Source organism: Haliaeetus albicilla, chromosome 17 (assembly GCF_947461875.1).
Source record: "Haliaeetus albicilla chromosome 17, bHalAlb1.1, whole genome shotgun sequence".
Lineage (NCBI taxonomy): Eukaryota > Metazoa > Chordata > Aves > Accipitriformes > Accipitridae > Haliaeetus > Haliaeetus albicilla.
The window spans coordinates 11,641,216-11,664,070 of record NC_091499.1 but is presented as its reverse complement, the minus strand read 5'-3'; the positions used below and the strand labels follow the sequence as shown (position 1 = coordinate 11,664,070).

Here is a 22,855-nt window from a genome sequence, read left to right as displayed (position 1 = left end):
TTAAGACTGTTGCACAAACACAGGGGAAACTTATCTGCTTAGGGAAATGGAATGGAAATGAAGAATTAAATGAATGGAAAACCACCCATCATTATTCCAAAGAAGAGTGTCCACAGAAGGAGTTATACCGGTATAGTAATAGCAGGACAATTATAACACTGTAATAACATCAGTACTTTTCCTGAGCCTTGTTATGGAGAACCAGAACCGGTCTCAGCTTTAGAAAGGCTTGTCAGCACCCTCCTTACCAAGGAAATACTCCAAGTACCTCCTCTGCAAAGGAAAAGGTAACAGCAGAGGAATCACTTTGCTATTTTTCGTAATTAGTTTTAGGCCAAGGCAAGTCAGGCAAACCTAGGGTGAATTCCACCTAATTGTTCCAACATCGTCATGAGCTATCTGTCACAGAAAGCATATTATTAATTACTATTTCTATTTTTGTTGGGCAGAAGGGCTCTGCTAGGTCACCCTGCCACCCAAAACCTCAGTTACGCTAAGAGCAGCACAACCATATTGCCAGCACAGACATCAGATTTGTGTTTAGGCTGACTGGATGCTGTTATGGCTTAATTAACACTATACACCACACATGGAACATGCAAAGCAAAAAACTTGCTTCCAAATGATAGTAAGGTTTGGTTTGGGTTTTGGAGTTTTTTTAAAGGCTAGTTTATATTTTGCAAGACAATCAAAAAAGCACCAAAGTGTTGAAGTTTTTGAGGGCATATTCCTCATTTTACCTTCCAAAGACGACCTGTCTTTACATTCACGGTTAAATTAACAGGATTAGGTACACAAAAACCCAAGGTCACATGTATTTTGGGGCCCACCAACCCCTGTCGGCTTTTCCCCTGGGCTGAACTGCGACACAGTTCTTTTCAATCAGGAAGCCGACCAGGAAAGAGCTCCGCGCTTCCCACCAGCGGCTCTAGCTCTTTGAACCTCCTCCCTCACCGCCCTCCTGAAGCGAGAAAGCCCTTTACGCAACTGCAAGGAAATCGGCTGGTTACCCCGAGACGCAGCTCCCGGCACCATAAGGCCTATCCTGCCGTGCCCTCAGCTGTCACCTCCACCCGCTTCCTACCCCCCGACTCCCCCACGCCCCCTGCTCTGCCCTCGTTCACTTTGCCCTTATTCCACACACAGCCGCCGTCGGACCCCCTCGGTGCCTGTGGTAAAGGCAGGCGGCCCTCTCCCTCCCTCCCCTCCCCGGCCGCAGCCGGCCAGCCCGCGGAGACCTAGGGCGGGCGGCAGGGCTCTCTTCCCCCTTTGTGTCTCCGGGACCTGACGGGAGACCCATCTCCCTTTCCCCGGGGCCGCGCCGATCCCTCAGGCCGCCCCCGCGGCCGAGCCCTGAGCCCCGCGGAGGACCACCGCCACCCCGCTGCAGCCTCGTCCTTTAATCCCCACCGCAGCCTCCGAGGGGGGATTTAAATCAGAACCCGGAAGCCGGGGCGGGCGGCGCGGGGCACGGCGGGATTTGTAGTCCAGCCGCCCCGGCGGGCTTCCCGCCGCCGAGCCGCGGGGCCGGGGTGGGGAAACCACCAGTCCCCTGAGCCTCTGCGGCCGCCACCGCCCCAGGAACGCAGGCGCAGTGCGGGGGGCTGGTTTTTGAATCCGCGGCGTTGTTATTGACGCCATATTGCTGGTGTGGGAGTCACAGAGGGAAGCGCCGCCGCCGCCGCCGCCCGGGCCCCGCCGCCATCGCTCGTCATCGGCGGCCCCGGACCGGGTAGCCGGGCCTGGCCCCACGCCCCTCGGCCCAGCTCCCGCCCGCCACCGGCCGCGGGCGGAATTTGGCCCGGCCAGGGCAGGGCGGCCGGCGGAGAGCGGGGGGGGATCCAGCCGGCCGAGCCGGAGAGCCCGCCGGGGGGGGGGGCCGGGGCCGCTCCCCAGAGAGAGGCCGACAGGGTAGGCGGCGGAGGCCCTGACGCAGCTGCCCCCTCCTTTCCCTGCCGCCCTCCCTTCCCTCCCCCCCAGCCCGCCCCAGACAGCGGGGAAGGCGCCTCTGGGCAGGGCCGGCTGCCACCGCCGCCGCCGTCTCCCCTGCCCCTCGCTCCGAGCCCCCTTCCTCCGCCCCGCCGCTGCCCCGCGCCATGGCTTGCGGCGCCACTTTGAAAAGGACTCTGGATTTCGACCCGCTGCTGAGCCCGGCGTCCCCGAAGCGGAGGCGATGTGCGCCATTGTCAGCCCCGGCCTCGGCCGCCGCCTCCTCCTCCTCCTTCGCCGCCGCCTCCCCGCAGAAATACCTGCGCATGGAGCCCTCGCCCTTCGGAGAGGTGTCGTCCCGGCTCACCACAGGTGAGGGGAGGCGGCACCGCCGTGCCCGGCAGTCCCCCGGGGCCGGGGAATTGGGGGGGGGGGGACGACCTCGGCGAGGAGGGGGGGTGGTGGGTGCGGAGGGCAGGGGGCCGGGAAGGCGACCGGGGCGGGGGAGGAGGAGGAGGAGGACGAAGAAGAAGAAGAGGGGAGGGTTGGGTGGGTCTCGCGTCCCCCCTCCAGCCATTTTCTGTCGGGCTGTGCGGCTGGCAGCGGCGGGGGCCGGGGCGATCCCTGCTCGGCTTGGCACCGCCGCGGCGGAGACACAATAGAAATGGCCGTTTGCACCAGGAGAGGGGGAGGAGGGACGGGGAGGAAGGGGGGGGGGCGGTTGAGCCGATGCGGGCGGGTGGCCATAGGAAAGGGGGTCGGGGGCGGGGGACGACGACAACGACGACTGGAGAAAGGGACCCGAGCGGGGGAAGGCGGGGGGGAGGCTTGATCCGGTGCCGAGGAAAGGGGGAGGCCGGCTTTGCTCGCCTCGGGGACGGGCACGGAGGATTTTTTATTTTATTTTTTTTTTCCTCCTCTTTTTCACGGGTGCCTAGATGTGGCAAGGAGAGCCGCAGGGGCGAGTCAAGCTGCGGAAACGCGGGGGGTGGGGGTGGGGGGGTGTCCGTCGTGTCTGCGGGGGCGGGGATGGGGATGGGGCTCGCCGGCGGCCGCAGCCCCTCTCGGTGGGGCCCCCATCGATCCCTCGCAGCCATTATCGGTGGGTCGAGCTTTGCCCGAGCCGAGGCGGCGGCACCTCCTCCCGCTGCTCAGACATCGGGGAAGGGGGGGGCCGGGGAGGGAGGGCGGGGAGCGCGGCCTGTCATCAATCACCCGCAAAACGCCAGTGGGAAAAGGCAAAAGCAGATAAAACAAAGGGGGTAATTCCGCTTCCAGTCCCTTAATGCGTGCCACCGTCCCGGGTGACCCGTTCTGTGGCATCCTTAAAGTTTCGTAGGAAAACCGAGCGATGAAAGCGATTGTGTGCAAGGGTGAGAGTTGCCTTTAGGGCAGATAAAATGGAACCGGGCCGTCTCCTCGTCTCGGAGGCGTCGGGCGAGAACGAAACCCTTTTATATCCTTGACGTGTGAGAGATGGGTCAACCGGTGGCCCTAAAAGCTTCAGGTCTGCTTGTGTAATTGTTGCCAATTAAAAATCAACCGAGTTCCTTCTACCGGCGAGTAGGGAGAGAAGAAAGGATTGAATCTTGGCTGGGGACGCAGGGTTGATTCGCCCTCGCTACGGTTAGTCTAGTGGGTAGCTTCCAGTAATGCACTTAACGGTTAAGCTCGCAGCCATGAGTGGCTGTAGCGCTGAGGTATGGATCTGTGTCCTTTGTGTGCAGGGAAAAAGCCCTCTGCAGTTGTTGCAGCCGAATTCCTTCTGCTGTTGCGTTCGGTACTCCCTTTTATACAAAAGTTGGCCCCGGGTTACTGCTGGTATTGCCGAGCAGTAAGTTTGAATGTGTTTTCAAATTGCCATCTCCTCCATGTAGGACAATGCCTTGTTTTGGTATTTTTGGTTCCGAAAACTGTACAGCAGAATACGTTTTTTTACAGGTTTTAGTCAAATAATAAAAAACTGCTATGGAGAAAATATATAGAGGGCATACAAAGTACTTAAACTTGGCATCAGTGCCTTGGTATTTTTTTTGAACCTCTAGGAAAGATCTTGAATGAGTCAGCGGTCTGGGATGAGAGTAGTGATGGATGGCACTCCCTGGTACAGTGAGGCATTACATATGCTTTGAGAGAGATGTTTAAAATCAGAATTCATTTGATTCTTTTTAGGAGATAAGTGTTGCTTCATTGCAAGGATTTCTTTTGGCTTGTTTCTTTGGGATTTGGAGAGCTTAGGTTATGAGTATTTAATATAAATATTGTCTGGCCAGTAAATGTGTATTGCTGAAAGGAGAGAAATCAACAAAATTTTCAGCAGAGATAACCTACAGCAGTATTTGAGGTAATACCTAAACTCCTATCTTAATGATTCTGAAGGTCTTAAAAACTGAAATGTTACTGGAATTGAGGAAATACAGGCATCATCTTCCCTTGAGAAAATCAGAGGTGCAGGTGGTAACCCATGTGAAAAGGTGATTCTGTACTGACAAAGGTGCTTTGTAGTACAAAAAGTGAAAAGTGAAGGACACTACATCAAAATGTCTCTTACAGCACTTGAATGCTCCTGAGCAAAACTTGAAGCATTTATAAATTGTGCACGTTTACACGAGTTTTGCTTAAAAGCTCACTCTGTGGTTTCTTTTACAAGCAAAAAATCTTTATACGGTGCTAGTGCAAACGCGACTGTTAAGCAGCTTGCTTAGTTTTTACTTTCAGTTGAATTTAGGGGTATTATGACATTGTGTATATTTCATTTCGACCATCAGGGAGCAAAATAGAGCTTATCATTTTAAAGGGGCCACTTGAAAAATTGTGTGGGATTCATCTCATCTAATTTTGTAAATGTACGTCTGACCTAATAATTTGTGGGTTTCTTGATAGTCGGTTGGAAGAAACAGATGGTTTATTCTAGAGCTCTGACTTAGGATGAGGCAAAGTGTGCTGTAGAAATATGGATTGCTTTCCAGTGACTGTAAAATGAATTTACATGACTATTTCTGATGTAGATGTTTGCATTTGGGTCAGATAAATCTTGCTCTGTGTGCGAAAAGAATTCCAGTCTGATTTTAAAAGTGTTCCCAACTGAGTCACTATTCTGTTCCGTTTTTATATTGAGAAATTTAGTAACAATAGCCAGAATTCAGTTGACTTCACTTATGGTTTTCTCAGCATGTTACTGTAATGCTTAGGTTTCCGGCACTTAAAAAGTTTCTGTCTGAATTTTGTTTAATGAAAATTAATGGTCATATGAAATCAGAGCTCTGGATATAAAACTTGATGCTGATACTTTATTTTTCTTCTGATACTCCATCCTGGTAGTGCTTAACTTCACCCAGTGGAGACTATATCAGCACCAGAACTTCTTAGTGGTTAATCATTTCAAAAATTAATTATCTGGAAGCAGAATATGGATTGATTGAGGCGGGTGCTGAGAACTAAGAATACAGTGTGGTAATCAGATTAGAAAACAGCTGTCTTTGTAGAGTGGTCATATACAAATAAATGATATGTCCGTCTGAGAGAGGGTAGGCTTATTCAAGATGAAATTTATCTCTCACAAGAGTGTTTTAATATTTTGTGGTTATTTGAACAGCTGTTAGGTCACTTCCAGTTTCTCAATGAATTTGGCAGCCAAACTGTAGTTGTGGCTTTACCATCTATATTTTCTGTGGAATTGTGCTTACTGGCTTGAGCATGCTCCGAGTATGTTTGCTAATTTTTGTATACCACTGTTTGCATCTAGAATTATGTTTTCAAAACTGTGTCCACTATAACCTGTGCAGAACATATCTGCCTGGCATAAGACGGGTTCAATTTTGAAAGAGTGGCTCCTCTAAGATTAGTTTTCTACTGCTTGAATACTACAGATGAGTTTTACTTTCATGTAAGTTATAGCTATAAATGAGACTGTTCTGTATGATAAGAATAACTGCACTTGGGTCTGGATGCCTGTACATAATGCATTGTACGTGTTCAGTTTCCTCTGAAGCCCTAAGGGTGCTGTCCTGTTCCAAAGCTGTTAAGTGAATTCTGGAGGGTGAAAGGAGGAAGCAGCGGAAGTATTTTTTCTGTTCTCTGCTGGATGTCTTAGAACTGTTATTTGCAGTTTTACCCTGATGAAATATTATATTCTGGGCAAAACTATGAATAAACTAGTTGTTTGTTAAATTCAAAGGCAGATCAGTGTTAGAAAGCCTGCATGTCTGGATATTTCTACAGTGGGAAATACAGTCCAAAGAAATGGAGGAGGGGTGGAGGAAGGAGAGAAAGCATTGACCCTAGGGATTGAAATCTAATTCATGGTACGTAGTAACCGAGAAGACAAACTTCCATACTCCTCATCCAAAATCAGAAGTTAACTTGCACCTAGAATTTTGTAGAATCAAAAAGAATGTTGTATTTTAAAAGTTTGCGAAATTGCTTAAAAATCCACAAACTTTTGCATCTGCACATGCAGTTTTTCCTCCATCTGAAACATTCATCTGCCTCAACACTTCATGAGCAACTAACGTTTTCAAACCAAAAATCGTAGTGGGTGGGGTTACTGAGAAAGTCCTTCAACTCGGGTCACTGGTTGCAACCCAAGCAGAGATAATGTCAAAAGTTTGATGGAATATGGAAACTCTTGAATTTATGCAGTATTTAATGATGAGTATGCATAATTGGTATTTGCTGCTCTAATGGCAAGTGTATGGCAAACATCTCTAGTTAAAGATGGCAACTAGAGTTGGTTGTGAGAGTCACTCTCTCATGAAGGACTTTTTACGAACAGAAGGTAGACAAATTTGTCTTTAATGTGTACCTTTTTCTGTCACAGAATAATCTAGGAATAAAAATTGGTTCTAATTAACACAAATTTTCAAAATTAATGCAAGAAAATGACTTTGACCTTTTTGAATAGGAAGAACTGTTAGTCTTCCCTATAGGCTGTCCTCCTGTGACCTTTCAGTTGCCCTCTTGAGCAAGCTTAACTACTTCTGTCTGATAACGTGGTCAGACAGTGGCCAGTACAGGTTTGGCTTTTAAATGAACAGATCTACTGGCTTTGGAATGTGACATATTAGTAGTGCTGCATCTCTTTCTGCTTAATTTCTGTTTTGTTAACATTTATCCACATGTGTATTTATGGCTAAATTATCTTGGCAAGATGCCAAGTTTCTCATTGTGCTCCAGTATTGCAGAAATCATTAGGATTTTAAAAAACAAAACATTCCCACCCCTTAAAAAAAAACAACACAAAAAAACCCCAGCACATAATGGCTGCATCTGGACTTGATAATTTAATTTATATGAGAAATTTCTGTATAGATGCCTGTGGTGACTATAAATGTTAAATACCCTTGGTTGCAGATGTCATAAAATGTTGAAGCAGTTTTTTGTTTCAGTGGCAAGTCTAATAAATGCAATGTGACATTTTTTTATGTGTAGAGAAAAATCTAATTGCTGTGTCTAATACATTTTGCACTGCTTGATTTATTTTTCATTCCTCAACCCCTTGATCAGGAGAACTGGGATTTCCTGAAATAACACATTTGCAGAATGAGCTAATGCATATGTGAGCATACAGCTTGTTGTGGGAGAACCAGAACCTTCATCAGCCTGAGACCTTGACTAATTGGATCTTGTGAGGTGGCCAGCTCTGTGCCACAGAGTCCATTATGAGCTGCTTCTGTCCGTTCTGTAGCTATAGACACTGGTTGTGAAGTGTGAGTGTGTACCCGTTACCAGTGTTCTCTCTGGCTTAGAGCATGCTCCTCTGAGGTGAGCATGATTTCCAGAAGTGTACGTTCTATTGCTGAAGTCTAACAGACCATGCCTAATTAAGAAATGTAACTGGACTGACTGATGTCTGTGACCAAAGCGAGAGAGTAAGAGGAATATCTGGATTATTTTAATTTCTGACCGTGCCTGTGGATTCCCTGGTTGAATAGATACAAAAAGCAAAGAATACTGTTACCCATTGCTCTGTTGCAGCCCTGCCCTTAGGGGAAGCTAGCTTCTTAAAATTAGTCTGGTGGGGACACCAAAACTAGATGTTGAATAAGGGTGATAGCCTAATGGAAATCTTACAAATTTGAACTAGGACAATGAAGCAGTTTTGCTTTAACAGGAGCTGAAATCCCTGAAGATGTATGCAGTTGACATCAGGATAGCATTTGACTGATTCACTTAGAATAAATCTCAGGCATGGTTCAAGTTTGAATACATATGATTAATGGTGACATTGCAAACTGAAACCTGAGCTTTAGGTTCCATTTCGGGCCAGGAAAACTGCTACTCTGATTTCAGTCTATTGAGTCACCTTCCTACATGTTTTGCCAAAGTTCCCTTCAGCTAAATGAGGGAAGCTAGGAACTGAGATGAGAGATTGCTAGTTTAAAAATCAAGCCAAAAAAAAAGGGGGGGGGGGTAATCCTTCAGGGGAAGCAATCGGCACCTTCATAGTCGATAAGCAGTTATTAAAATGGAGAAAATAATTGTTTGCCTTGTTACCTTTTCAAGTTGAACTGCTGTTTCTCTTGTACATAATTTCTAGGTAATTACAGGTCAGGATGAAGTAATTAGATGACAGAACTTTGAAAAAGAATAACTTGCCTTTTTATCATGAATTAAAGGAAGTAAGAAGAAGACATCACTCCTTGGAAATGAGTATTTGGCTTTGTAATCCATTAGTGTGACAGATCATATTTCAGATGTCAAACTTGAATTCTGATTTGTCCCCTTGGCATTTCATCTTCTCTTCATTGGGTGTGAAAGCAGCTGAACCATGAAATCTTGGTTCCCTGAGTCATATCTCAGGTTCTGAAAGAAGACTGGTGTGAATGCTGTCCTTCATCTTAATGCAATATTTCATGAACATATGTACTCAACTTCATGCTCTTAGTACACAGAGCTCCAGATAAAAAGAGAGTATCTGTGCATTTCATTATATTCAGGTGTATTTGACTGAATCCCCTATGCCTTTAGTGGTCATGGTGAGACCGTAGCAGTCTCTGTCATTCTTCATCTCAGCCTTGAACCTGAAGGAGAGGGGGGCATTTAATACAGGCTTGTGTAACTGGCTGGGATTCAGAGTCATCTTTTGAAATGTCAGTTATGAAGTACTAATTCATTTCAGTGTGTTAGGAGTGTGGCTTTTTCTTGCTACCACCCTAGGTGCAGCAAGCCTAATTCTCATGTTCAGTGCCTCTGCCTGGTGTTTCCTGTTAGCTAGCTCTGTGCCTTCAGAGGTACCAATAACCAGTAGGAAACACTGAGCACAAGGGATAAAGTGAAGTTAAAAAGAAACTGAGGATAGGCCACGGTGGTGTATGTTTGATCATATTAAATATATTCCTTTTGTCATCTCATAAATGAAATTACTGCCTGACGTACAATGTCTGATTTGAACTTAAGCACCTATAAGGTGGATGCAAGTCTTTATTTAAAACATCTAATGAGCTCTAATACATATGAGGCAAGTTCTCACTTCAGTTCTATAGAGAAGCTCACTTAGATTAGATTTTCTTTAATGAGTGTACTTTCAGATTGTAGATTTTTTTATATGTATAAAATAATTTGTTAATTAAATGCATGTCATTGCTGAAGAAGGCAATTTGGGCCTCCACATTGCAGAACACATAAAAACCCCGTCCTGTGTTTGACACTAGTTAAATGCACATTTTAATGCAGTTGTCAACTGCAGAGAGAATAGTCAGAGCTAATTGGAAGTAAGGGAGGTTAAGAAACTGAACTTGAAAAGGCAGGAAGGTTTTCTGGAAGCAAAACTAGGTTGGAGAATGAGATCTGCTAACTCTAAGCTTTGTTTAACTAGGCCGGAGTTTTAAAGGGCTTTACAGTTAGATGTCTGCCATATAGGTGTTGTGCAAAAGTTGTCTGGTTTGCACTGCTTTAATATTTCATGGCTTCTTTCAAGTGCTGAGATGCTGTAAAAACTATTCTGAACAGGATCTGTTTGTTCATCAAACATACTTTTGTGGATTTATTAAGCAAAACTGTAAATGCCAGAAGTAACTCGGTGCGTTTAAACAACTTCTCTTACTCTTCTAGGTTGCTTAAAAAAAAAAGGACAAAATAATTCAATTTGCTATTCAGATTTTCATTTAAAATCAGTCACAAATATTTGTAAGCTTACATTTCACTTCACAATGAAGTAGTTTTGTTTAAAGGCAAAGTTTTTATGCCACTGTATGTTAATAAAAATGTCTACTCAGTCTTTGCTGCTGCAAAAATGTGCCTGCTTAATTTGAAGCATTACTAGTCTGATCATTCATGTGAGAAGTCATTGAACAGTTCAGTGCTACATTAAACTTGTGTTTCTTGACTATTAATCTCCATTTTACAAATGGTGGAAATGGGGACGTATGAAACTTTCTCACAGTCATCTTGCCTACTAGCAGCACACTACTGAGTAGAGCTTGTAGTCCAGTTCTCTGTGCTGAGCAGTAATGCCTTAAATCTCGTAAGTTAGACTAAATAGAGGAATACCAGCTTAGGTACACGCTCAACAAGTGTTCAGTAAGGACTTCAGATTTCAGGCTTTTTTCTCCTGGTAGCTGTTTGCAATGTAGACAGTGTATTGTCATGTTTAAATAGTCCCCTCCTCCACCGGCTTTGCTTAGTTTTATACGTTTACCTGAAGTTATAGTAATGCAAACTGTCAGAAGTGGTTTTGTCAGGACGGGGATCTCCCAATACATCCGCTGGTGGTATTTCTTGAGATTTTTGATTTTCAGAGCAAGATTTGAAGACCGAAAGTTAAAAAGTGTTGCCAGATTAGAAGTAGATGAAATTACTGTAATACCATTGAGACTTCTGTGTCTACAGTTCAGTATAATTTGGAATAGAATTATTTATCCTTGGTGCACAGATCTTAATTTTCTATCCCAGTTGTTACTGTTTTCCCAAAGTCAGTACCTGATTTCTCTGCCTCCCCTCCCTGTTCCCCACCCCCTGTTGCTTTTGCTCCTTCTATTCTGGCTGGTATTTTAACATTTTCTCTGAATCATTCCTATGTAATTTGCAGGGGTTGTTAGGGAGGAAACCTGGTCGATAATTGTTGTTTCAACTCTTGCAGTTTTATCCATTGACCAGAGGCTGTTTAGTGTTTTTTTTTTTTTCTTAATGATTTTGGTGGTTAATGTGGTTTGAGAATGTTTCTGCAAAAACATAATATAAAGAAGAGCTGTAGAGAAGATTTTTATCAAAGTTGTTACTCCTGAAATTTGGCTGATGTTTTTGCAGTTCGTATGGAATTTGGAAAGTATGCCCAAGACCAAGCAGTCATAGTGAAGGATGCACATGGTCTAGTACATTCTTCAGTTAATGTAAATACAGTGTGAATGTTTGCAGTCATGTTTCTCATAGCATAGACATGCTTTAGGACAGATGTTATCTTAAGGGCTAATTTGGTTCCCACTCAAAATTATGCAGTATTGCTTTAGCTAGAACAGCACTTGATTCTGAGGGAAAGTATTATTTTACTACCATAATGCTGTTGAGTAAAAATGTTGCAGGGCCATTCTCCGACTGATGCAGTGTGTATGCACGTGACAAATTCTACATGGGATTCTGTTTAATTTTGGAAGCCTGACTGCATCTTGGTTTAACCTGGTTTATGTATTTCTGTACCACGCTGGAGTGTAGTATGTATCTTGCCCTATAAAAAGTATGAATCCTCTAGCCACCCTTGAGTACTTTTTTCCCCACTTTCTCATAGTTTCCTTCTATTCATTTCCCTGCTGTGCTTCTTTATTATGTCCTCTGCATTTGCTGCTTCTTTGAACCAAGTTATTGATCTCCCTTTATGGAGTTGAAAATTGTACAAGCACTGTAGGCATGGGACTGAAAAGATATAAACTGCAAGGCCTTCATCAGTGGTCAAAATCCAAACAAGATGCTTCTTTGCGGAAAATACTGGTATTCCTGTTGACTGGAAACAGTTGCCTCTCTTTTTACAAATTGAAAGCCCCCAGACTGACTTAGAACTGCCATAATAGTTAAACCTCTGAACTAGGAATTGGCAAATGTTTGCTTCTGCTTGGTCTAGCATAGGCTTCAGCCACTGAGTGAATAAGCTGGTAGTGAAGTTACTTGCTTCGCATGGTTGTTCAAATATGGAACCTCAATAGTGTACTGTTCACAAACCTGAAAATTAGTCAAGAAGTTTTCATGGTATTGTATTGGCAAAATGCCAAACAGAATCGGGAAGGTACTGAATGGAGTCCTTTGCAACTCTGACATGATCACATGGATTTGTATGTCTGAGTTTTGGAAAGCTGTCTTTGCCAAAAGTCTAGAAGTCTCAGTGGAAGCCGATCCTGTAGGGAAACTTTAAAAAATGCATTCGGGCATTTGAAGAATTCTCATAAAGAGAGAGTCTTCAGAAGTCTCTTTCTGTGAAGGTCTCCTGTGAAAAATAGAAAATGGCTTTTTGTTTGTTGTTTTTTTTCTTTAATATTTTACATTGCCAGAGGCTATGCAGTTAGGGCACTGATGCACCTGAGAGCCTTTTGGTACATGGAATTTCAGAGAGAAGGCACGCAGAATTGGTTGATAGTTTTATTGCAAGGATTACTTTTTTACCTGTAATTCTACAACAGAGATTAAATGATTAAAAGCACTTGCTGTATTTTATTCAGTGCAATCAAATGCTGAACTATGTATTGCCATACTCATTTAAAAGAGACTACTGATCCATCCATTGTGTTTATTTGGATAGATCTGAGGCTGTCAAAAATGTTGTGGAAGGCTTTTGTATTTTACCCGTCGGTTTCCAATTCTTTGAGATTTTAAGCAGTAGCTGCTTTATGCATGTTCTGTCAAAATTGTGTTTTCCTGTTCACTTTGCTGTCTGTATGCCAGTAACTGTACAGAGAGGAATGATGTTTCATGTACATGTTTTATACTGGAGTCTTTTGTTACCCTTAACTGTATGAATGATAAAACACTGTCTGGGGGAGAAAGATGACTGCAAATTCAATGTATGAGGGGAAGATGATGAATACCAGTAGAAGTTCTATAGCCTGATTTTCATCTGTGTATATTGTATAATTGATAGTTCCTAAATTTTAACCTTATGCCATTTATTTTTGTTAACAGTACTCTGGCACCAATACCTGACCTTAACTAACAACATTTTTGCTAGTGTTCTCCTGGTGAAAACAGTCTAGAGTTACCATTCTTTTAGTTAGTTTCATTGTTTGTGTCTTCGGTAAAACGTGGGGTTTGCAGGCCATGTTTTAGGAGTCTAGCTTTTATTATCTGTTAATTATCTACAGTGTTTGGTGTTTGAGTGGAAAAAGTTAAGTGAAATGCTGAAATGTAATTATTTTAGGCTTAATTTTTTTTAATTTTTTTTTAGAACAAATTCTGTACAACATAAAACAGGAGTACAAACGCATGCAGAAGAGGAGACACTTAGAAAATAGCTTCCAGCAGACAGATCCTTGTTGTTCTACTGATGCACAGCCACATGCATTTCTCCTTACTGGACCAGCTTTGCCAGGTACCCAGAAAATTCTGTGTAATTCCGCTATGTGTTTTTAGACTCTTGTTTGTGTAAATAATTCTCCCTAGTTATCTGGTGGTTTATGGCACCTTCTCATGAGTTACTGTTGGGTTTTTTTGGCAATACTAGCATTAATCTGGGAGATTGAAGCTTCTCATTTTAAAAATCAGTAGGACACAAAGCTTGCGTTGTTCTCAAGAGACCATCCTGCATACTCTGCCACTGATGTTGTAATAGGCTTTTGCAAAGCAGCTGTCTTTGCACAAATACACTATACTGTAATTTTTTTACATAAAATAGAAGCTTAAATTTGTAAATGACAACTGCCATCTAAGTGGCGTTCACAGTGTTTGTGTAACACTCTTGGTGTTTTGATACCCGTGCGTATTATCCATTGTTACCTGTCTTCCCTTTGAGTGTCCAGTTTTACTTTAGTAGTAATTAGAAGTGTTCAAATAGCAGAGAAAGACTTCTCCAAATGTTTTGTAAAGTTCTTTAATGTAAAAGATGTGAAGAAAACTGATAAAAAATGGTTCCGAACTACTCGTAAATATAAATTGGTATGCCCAAATATTTAATCTCAGGTACTTCATCTGCAGCATCATCACCATTGAAAAAAGAACAGCCTCTGTTTACTCTCAGACAAGTTGGAATGATCTGTGAACGTTTGCTGAAAGAACGCGAAGAGAAAATCCGTGAAGAGTATGAAGAAATTTTGACCACAAAACTTGCAGGTATATTATAGTTCAAAATAATGCATTGAGTTGGAAAGCTTAAAACTCTTTCTGATTTTTGTTACGCTGGTTTTTTTTTTTCTGACCTAATCTGATTAAGGAATGACTTTGCATACAGGACAGAAAAAAAATGATGTGTAGTCTCTTTGATAGGTTTTTTTTTTTCTATGCTGCCTTGGACAGAAACTATGACTCCTGGGTATTACTAATCAATGGAGACAGTGGTTTTATTTCACATAGAACTTTCTCTTGCTATAATGTCTGAATTGATCATTTCCTCATTTTTTTTTGCCAGAAAGACTTTCTATTCTGCTGGCTTAAGAGCTCTTTGTGAAGGACTTTTTTTCTTCCTGCTTGGGAACTGACTTCCTTTTTCTGGAATTTGGCAAGATGACAGTACCTAAGGTTTCCTTTTTTTCTTCCCAGTACTGACCATTACACTGCTGCCAGTGGTGTTTGGTATCTGCCTGAGCGTCAGTAGTTCAGCTGCATTTCTGATGCTCTGTGTTGAATTGTTGTATTTTGCACCATTCAGCTGCTATTTTTGGCGCCTGATGCCAACTTACCTTTCCATAAGAATCCTGTTAATGTCAGCATTGTAAATATGACCTTTCTTTAGTTGTGGAAGTCCTCTACTTCATCTTGCTAGCATTTGAGCACCTAGATTCTGGTGCATTCAGAGGTAGGTGCCTTCACAGTATGATTTGGCATCTAATTTAATATTTAGTGTGATGATAATGAACATCTGACTGCATTCTTTGGCGGCAAACCTGCTTTTGAATACCCATGGCTGTTCTGCTTCCCACCTGAAAACACATCAGAATTAAAGTTTGCAGATCTCTTCAGGTGTGGGAATAAGACCTTCTGCAGGCATGCCCATGCAGAAAGTCGCCATACTTGTGTCAGGCTTGTGGGTGGCCTGTGACAGTACTGTCTCTGCACCTGAGCCTGTGTTCATGTTCTGTGCTTGCTGATCTGCCATTGCTATGTAAGAAGTTGCTATAGTTCTAAGTCCTTCTTAAATCTACATCTATTTACAACTGTAACTAGAGCTCTAAACACTTCTATTGCTTTGGGCCTAATGTTCCATTTCTATGTTTTTCTTTTTAACCTGCTTCAGACTGATGAATTAGGACTCCATAGAGCTTTTTTCTTCTAATTTATTTATGTTAGGAATTGGGTCATTTCTTGCATTCTCTTAAATGCATTTCAGTTAGCAGTGATCATAATAACCGTTTGAAGACTAGATATATTCACATTTGTTCCAGACGCTTTCTGAGTGCAAACTTGTAGTTCTTTACAAGCAGGAGCCCCTCTGGCAAGTTCCTTACATGAGCTCCATCTGTCAGTCCCAAAGGGAACATTTTCTTTTTCGATTTTTGGGAAAGGAAGGGGGATGGTTTCTGTTTGGGGGGGTGTAGTTTACAGTGAGATGAGTTAGGTTTACTTGTTCTTGTGATGGTCGTCACCAAAAGAGCTATTAGAAAGATTGTGTTACTGCATCCCATTTATCAAGCCAATAAATCTTTTTCAGCATTATGGGAATTTAGAAAGAGAGATTGCCCAAGGAATTTAGAAATGCCTTACATAGAAGGCCAGTTATGTTTTTCTGCTGACAGAATGATTATATCCCTTTCTAAACTTTGTACAATAAGGTGATACTCATTCTTGCAAACTAGTGAAGTCAATGGAAATGCAACTGGAAATTCTGTAATAAATCTCAATTGAATAGCTGCTTTCAGGTGACTTAACTGAATGTTTTGATCTCAGATATTTTCCTTGTTCATTTCTGAATCATGATTTTCTTCTAGGTAGTTAGCCAGATACTGCCTTTTTTTTTCTTCTCCCATGTTCTTTGTGAGCAGAGTTGCATTTCATGCAGAGTGAATGTTTGATAAGTGGAGAACTCAGATCACCGTAATGCCCTGATTTTCCCTCCTGTGTCTGTTATCTGAAACTGCTGTGTTAGCATAAACTTGGGTTTGCAAGACCCTTTGCAGATTTTAAAACCAGAGAAGGAGTATAAGGGTTAAGTTAGACTTCAGTTTGAAAGGTTTTCTAGAACCTGTTTGTGAAAAACAGCTTTTTATACTAAAGGTCAGATTGTAGAGTATGGTAATCATATTTGTATTCATGTCATTTAGCCTCCTTTTGACTTAAAATAGTTACAACATGATAAGGGATGCCAGTGATGTAAATATCTTTACAAGCGTTCACTTAAATTTTCAAGCAATTCACTGTAGGTTGCTCTTACCTTTGGATTGCTTAACTTTCTGAATCCAAATGCCACAAGAGGGGATTTTTAGTAACCATGGATTCTTTAAATTTCCAAAGCCCTAGTTTTCACAAAGATGATGCAGTGGTGTATGTTGACTTAAACCTTTAAAGAAGAAAGCTTGCATGTTGGTTTCTGGCCTTTAATACATACGTGTAGGAAAAGGTCCAGTTGCTGTTATTTTTGGAAATGGTTTCTGGGGAAGAGATCCTTCAATCTGCTCTTTGTGATATTCTGTTGTTTGGCTAAGATCATCACGTGGCTGCTGAAAAGCCATCAGTCAGAACTACAGTGAACAGAAGTCCTGCTTGTGGGCAGAGGGGAACTGGCTGCTGTGACCCTGGGCCCCTTCTGTCAGGGATGAATGCCCTTAGATCCTTGGGTCAGGTCCGTACTTTGGGCTGCTGCTGCTCTACTTGCTGATTACTGATACCCTGTTTACTTCAAAGGTGAAGCTCATCCCTGCAAGAGGATGGGGACTTTAATGGGGCAAACCTGTGGGACTAGGAACCACTACAAATCTAACTGCATTTTTGGTTGAAGATTGCCTTCTTTGACCTTGCCCTTTTCTCAGAACACCCCACATTGCTGCACATGTATTTTTCCACAAGGGAGGAAGGGGAATGGAGAGGAGCGGCATCTGGTAGATATTACTCTCCTTGTTCAATTTCCTAATTCTGAAAGGTGATATCCTGCTGATGAGTGCAATATTAAAACTGAATAAAATACTGCGAATGTATTTGTATGTATGCATGTATAGAAAGAATAATCTTTCTGGGAAATAACTGCTTAGTTCAAAGACAAATTAGTATGTTTGATATCTAAATTTCAGATTACACAGTAACTGGTTTCATGAAGTCCACAGTCAACTATATGTCTCCTATTGTGGCTACTTTTATGATTGGAGTTAGTCAAGTGTTAGTCACTTAGCATTTCATCCTTTTAGTTTGTTGTTTGCTTTTGATTTTCTGGTGGTCACCAAAAAGAATTTCTAACTCCGTAGCAAGTCCCTTTCCTGTACTTCTGTGTTTCCATTTCATCAAATTAATATTCTTATATCTGGTAGTGATAGGAGCAGAGAGGAGTTACATTTCCAACCCTAGCACTGACCTTAATGCTGTGTTTGCTTAACTACTCTGCCCCCATTATGGAACTCTGAAATGGGCACACCTGATTACTTCAAAGTACAGTGTCTGACACTTAGCAGGTGTTAGGTATATTGAGGTCTTTGTGTATGTGCAGCGTAATTCTTTTTGAACGTATTACTGTCTTTCCCGTTACAGAAGTTTGTCAGGGAAAGTGTTTTAATTAAGGGGACGTGTGCTGCATTGTTCTTGGGGTTGGAAAGGACATAGCAGCTATGAACTGTGTAAAGTCACTTAAAACTATTGTTAGTGGATGTGTGTTTAACTTACATGATTTCTATGTACAAAAATGTAGCCTTGAATATTTTCAGCTTGAGTTAAACTTGGTATACTCACACTTCTAATGCTTCATGCTTGCAGAACAATATGACGCATTTGTGAAGTTCACGCATGATCAAATCATGCGACGATATGGAGAACAGCCTGCCAGTTGTGAGTATCTATTTCTTCTGGTTCCTATAGCAGTGTTAAATTACCAAATGTTCAATAATTTAAATGGCCATTGTTCGTTGTTAAGCTTCAGCTAGGCCCCAGGTTACTATACTTTAAATTGGTAATATGGAAGACCAAGGTTGAAAGGAATACGTGAGATAAAAATGCAGCTTTTGTTTAAAACATCTGGAACTGTCTCCCATAACATGCTGGTTTTTTGTTTTTGAAAGCAGGTTTTGATATTGCCATAGCAGGTTTGTGATAGAGCTCGCATTTGTTAACTCCATCATTAACTGTTGTTTTTTGTCTCTTTCCAGACGTTTCATGAATCACACTTTCTGCATATGTGGGCTGCCCTATACACCCTGTTTTATTGTTGCAAGCTGTCCCAGTAAAGACTTGCAGCAATGCCATATTTTTTCCCCCTGTGAACACAGGTTATTTCAAGCTTTTGTCAGTGGCAACCACTCTTATGCAGCAACTGGTTTTGGAGTGCTCCCTGATGTCAGTACCACCTGGATGTGGACCTTTGCTACCTGTAATAATACCAGTGGCCTCATTTGCTGTATCATTACAATTTGGCTTCTTATGTTAATAAGTTTTAAAAAGTAAAGGATTAAAGCTGGTGTTCTAGAAGTTGCCCTTCACTGGTTGTGTAAATAAAAAATGTAGAATGACACTTCTGACTGAAGTTAGTGTGGTTTTCATAACTGTGCACTACAACAAAGCTGTAATCACAGTTAAGTTAGAATGTAATCCCAGGACAATTTTAAGCAAATAGCCCACAGTACTGCCTGTGAAATAGTGAAGGAGGGCATTTCTGTATTCCATGACTTTTTTGGGGGTTAAGAATGGGTTTATATGATTTCTCATTTTTGTAGTTTTTATTTATTCTATCAGTCTTTAACAAATGTTTATTGCTGCAATTTTTCAGTGTATCATTGTTTTACTGCCCTTGTAGTACTGGAATTTAGTTGGAAGAATAAAACATTTACTTCTAATCTGTTTGTTTTTAATATGCAGGTGGAACTTTTGCTGTGTATGAATAAACTTAAATCTGAGTGTTTAAATGAAAACTTTATTTACTAGCAATAGTGGGTGGGTCAGAATTTTCAATCAGGAGAATGAGGTGGATGAAAATCTCAGGTAATTCTTCAGAGGCAAAGAAATCTTCCTTAAATTGGCTATATTGTTTCCTGTTGTGGAAGCATGTTTGGTACAGAACTGGCAAGGAACTGTTGATTTAACTTTCTGCAGCTGACTCAAACAGCTGCGCTTGTCTTGTCTTCCTTCAGATTTAAGTGACACATCAGAGGAAATCTGTTCATAAGATAGAGCAGGCGCTTGCACCACAAGCTGGAACTACGTAGGTGTTGGAAGAGCTAAAGGTGTGTGATCTTTGTGTTCAGGGTCGAGGAGTTTGTTGTTGGATGCATTCAGCTGTTTCCAGACTGCTGTATCAGTGCTGGCTGCTGCTGTCTGTGTGATTCTGAGTCTCGGTGTGAATTACTGAAAAGTTACTGCATGGCAAGTCCAGATCTGTGTGCTGTGGGGTAGAAGTATTGCTTACTGAATTACTTGGGTTATCTGCTTTGGGGACCTCAAAGCAGTTTCAAAGTAATCCTTTGATTATAAACTGTTGTCTTCTCTAACTTACTATCAACTTCTGGTTAAGTGGAAGTCTGTTGTGTAATAGACCTTTGTACCATTTCAAATTAACGGATGAGTTTTGGTTGAAATGTAATTGAAACTTCAGCTGGTAGATACATTAATTGGCTTGTGCTGATGCTTATGATACCAGAGAAGCTGTGTGATGAGCTCTAGTTCTTAGTGAACTTTTATTCACTTAGTATTGAGATTACAGGTTCAGAATTAGGCTCATCGCCACAGTATCAGAGTGTTTGCTGCTCACTTTCCTGAAACCTGTCTTACCTTAATGCTTGGATTGTCTTTACTATATTTTCAGAGTCTCACAAATGGGAAGTCTGTGCTAGACTCCCCTCTCGGGTCTTCTGTTACTGAAGATAAAACTATCAAGGGCTGTAACTTCTGTTGTCTGCCTCAGGGTTCTCGGTCCCTCTCCTTCCTGCTCCTCATTTTTTGACTTCCTTTTATTGTTAACTTGCCCGGTGTAGGAAAACCACTGCTTTTAGACAGACCACTACCCAAATTCCAGCATCCTGATACGTCTCCTGTATCTGCTGTGTTCTAGAAGATCCTTGTTCTGACTTGATAGAAATGTATGTATACCTAACTGATAATTTGAGATAGGAGAGTAGAATTAAGATAGCAGCTATTGTGATCGACTCTGCATCTCAGCTTATCTTTTCCTTTGGGATATTAAGAGTTATTATAAATAGGAAGTGATGTCATGTTAGCACCCAGCCACTCCTGTGTTGCTCCAAATTAATGCATAATAAGCAGTCTTCTGGCAGATTAAATATAATGCCACCATGGGTGCTTATGCATCACAGCTCTGGTATGCTTAATTTGTGCTCGTTTTGAAAAGGAGGTTGCATTCTTTGAAATTTTTCATTTTTTAACCTGCTGCTTGTTCTGTCTTGGACTTTAAACTGGCTCCCTTTTCTAATCTCAGTGCCAGTATCTGATGTGATGAATTTCACTTGAAAGGCTTGTTCTAACTTATTCTTTAGTAGGCAAATGGTTGGCTGCTTGATTGCTGATGAAAAAATTAGGAAAATTGGGGTGCTGTGAGGAGCAGGCTGGTGCTTAAAACCAAACCTGCTTTGGAGAGCCTTTTGAAAGGCTTTCGAGTCAAGTAGAAATGGGTAAGATTCAATAACTACTCAGTTCTTGGCACTACATTTTGTGGTGGCCACATTTAGAGTGTTTTTGCAGTTTTTGTGTAACTGCAGTCTGTCCAAAGGCAAACTAAGCTTAACAGAGCGAAACCAAAGATCTTGGTTAACCCGTTTTTAAGGTAGTGATGTGTCAGTTCTTTTCAAGCAGAGTGTGTACTTAAAAAGCAGTAGGTATGTCCTGACTGCGTGTTGATTTTTGTGTCTAGATGTGAAAGCATATAACCATAAGGTTATTCAGCATTTTTCAAGGCTGAAAAGGAAGGAGATTCAAGCAATCTTGTGTGCTGATGCTTGACGTCTGCCTGTGTACTCTTGAACAGCAAGACCATTAGCAGATTCTGGTTAGAAACTGTGTTTTGTGAAAGCTCTCTCCGTTCCCGAGTTGGGAATTGGGAAGGATTTAGTTCTATGATTCCACAGTGGGGAGGAGAAGAACAAGGCTGGTAAAGTATTGAGAGTTTATGCTCTTGTTGTGAACCAGTGCTCGTGACCTTCGTATGGCAAGCCATTCTCTGAGATGAAACATGTGAGGGTGAATGTTTGGCTTTTACAGGCACCTGGCTTATTCTTGTATTTTACTGGTGTTGCAGGCTCCAAGATAAAAGAAAAATTACCAAGTTTGTGTTTGAAACCAGTAGTGCAGTAGTGTAAAGAGGCATCAAAGAACAGCATCTGTAACAGTAGGGAATAATGGTAAACTATTCAAATGAGTTAATTTACTTTCAGGTCTGATTTTTGGCAGTAGTTTTCTTGAAAGATGTGGCTACTGAAGAATACAATACAGTTATCAGTTCAGAGATGAGAGTTTACATTGTTACAGTATCAGAGCTAGCACCACAATACAAACATAGGCTTTTGGGGGGAGGGGGGAGTCATGTTTGCTTTTGATGAACATTGCAGACAGAGAAGGTTTCCTGGAGTATCTGCAGAACATGGTATTACTATGCAGACAGTTGTAGAAACTAAGATTTTAAAATTATACATATATAAATATGTATAGGCAGTTGAAATCTCCTGAATGTGTATTTCAGCTAAGGTATATGAATATGAGGGTGAGTTTGGTATATTTACAACAAAAAGTAGTAAAATAAGTTAGAGGAACCAAATGTAAAATTCATACTATATAGCCAGATTATCTGCAAACAGAAAGCCTGGTGTTACTAGACTCCTAGTACCAGAATTCCATTGAAGGAGGAAAAGCACAAGCTGCTTTTTCATAGCTGTAGTGTCTCTGCTGTTACTGATGTTGGTTCAGAATTTAGTGATATTAGGCTCTTTCCAGGTAGCTAGGACTCTGACTACACAGTCCAGCCTCTGAAGAAAGGGAAACTAAATGAAATTTATGACTAGTTGTGTTTAGTTTGTGTTTTTAACTGTCCAACCTTCCTACCCTCCTTGCTGAAGAAAATGAAATTACACAGCACTTCCTGCATAATTTTAATCAATTATTTCCCCTTTATACATTTTACAGTCTGAAGTGCCAAGTACTGAATTAAAAATTTGATCCCGAGAAACCATATATAGCATAGCAATCATGTGACTTTAAGCTTCAAAATTTGTTACTAGTTGAAGAAATGGCCATTACCTATTGATTTTTCTGTTCCAAGGTCATGTTGCCTGCATATTTGGCAATTAAAAGCCACACGCTGTTGAGGCTTGCTTCCCTTTATTTCCAAGTGTTTTACCCTCCGAAGGTGTGAAAGTCAGATGGTATGTGCTTATCTTGCATTGGGTGGTTAGGGTTGGGGAGGCTGCAGGCAGGTGGCAGAGGACAGCTGCGCAGAGCACTTGGCTCTGTGTCCTCCTGCAGATCAGAGAGACATTCGGCTGTTTTGCTGCTCCCTTTCATTTGTCAAGTGTAGTGGCAAGATAAATAGGTGAGGTTCAGGGCAGAAGAGAGCTATTCAACATTCTGCTCCTACTAAAATTTCTCCCTTCCCTCGCTGCTGCTTGGAAGCCTTACATACAAAGACCACTACGATGCAGGTCCCCTAGCCTGGTCTCTG

General features: G+C 42.0%; 1 protein-coding gene across 4 annotated transcripts; it reads left to right on the top strand.

Moving 5' to 3' along the window:
- The first annotated feature begins 1,616 nt into the window (after window positions 1–1,616).
- On the top strand, window positions 1,617–19,028 carry AKIRIN2 (akirin 2). Of its 4 annotated transcripts, none has more exons than XR_011328407.1 (5): window positions 1,617–2,301; window positions 13,295–13,438; window positions 14,041–14,175; window positions 16,900–17,093; window positions 17,956–18,027. XR_011328407.1 is itself a non-coding variant. In XM_069804829.1 (5 exons), the coding sequence occupies exons 1-5, from the start codon at window positions 2,097–2,099 to the stop codon at window positions 18,353–18,355; spliced, it is 567 nt and encodes a 188-aa protein (XP_069660930.1). In that variant the 5' UTR covers window positions 1,621–2,096; the 3' UTR covers window positions 18,356–19,028. The 4 variants fall into 4 exon arrangements, 2 of the variants coding, with proteins under 2 accessions (XP_069660930.1, XP_069660929.1); XR_011328406.1 differs by having other exon boundaries at window positions 1,620–2,301; window positions 14,026–14,175; window positions 17,956–18,018; XM_069804829.1 differs by lacking the exon at window positions 16,900–17,093 and adding an exon at window positions 18,345–19,028 and having other exon boundaries at window positions 1,621–2,301.
- The last annotated feature ends 3,827 nt before the right edge of the window (window positions 19,029–22,855 follow it).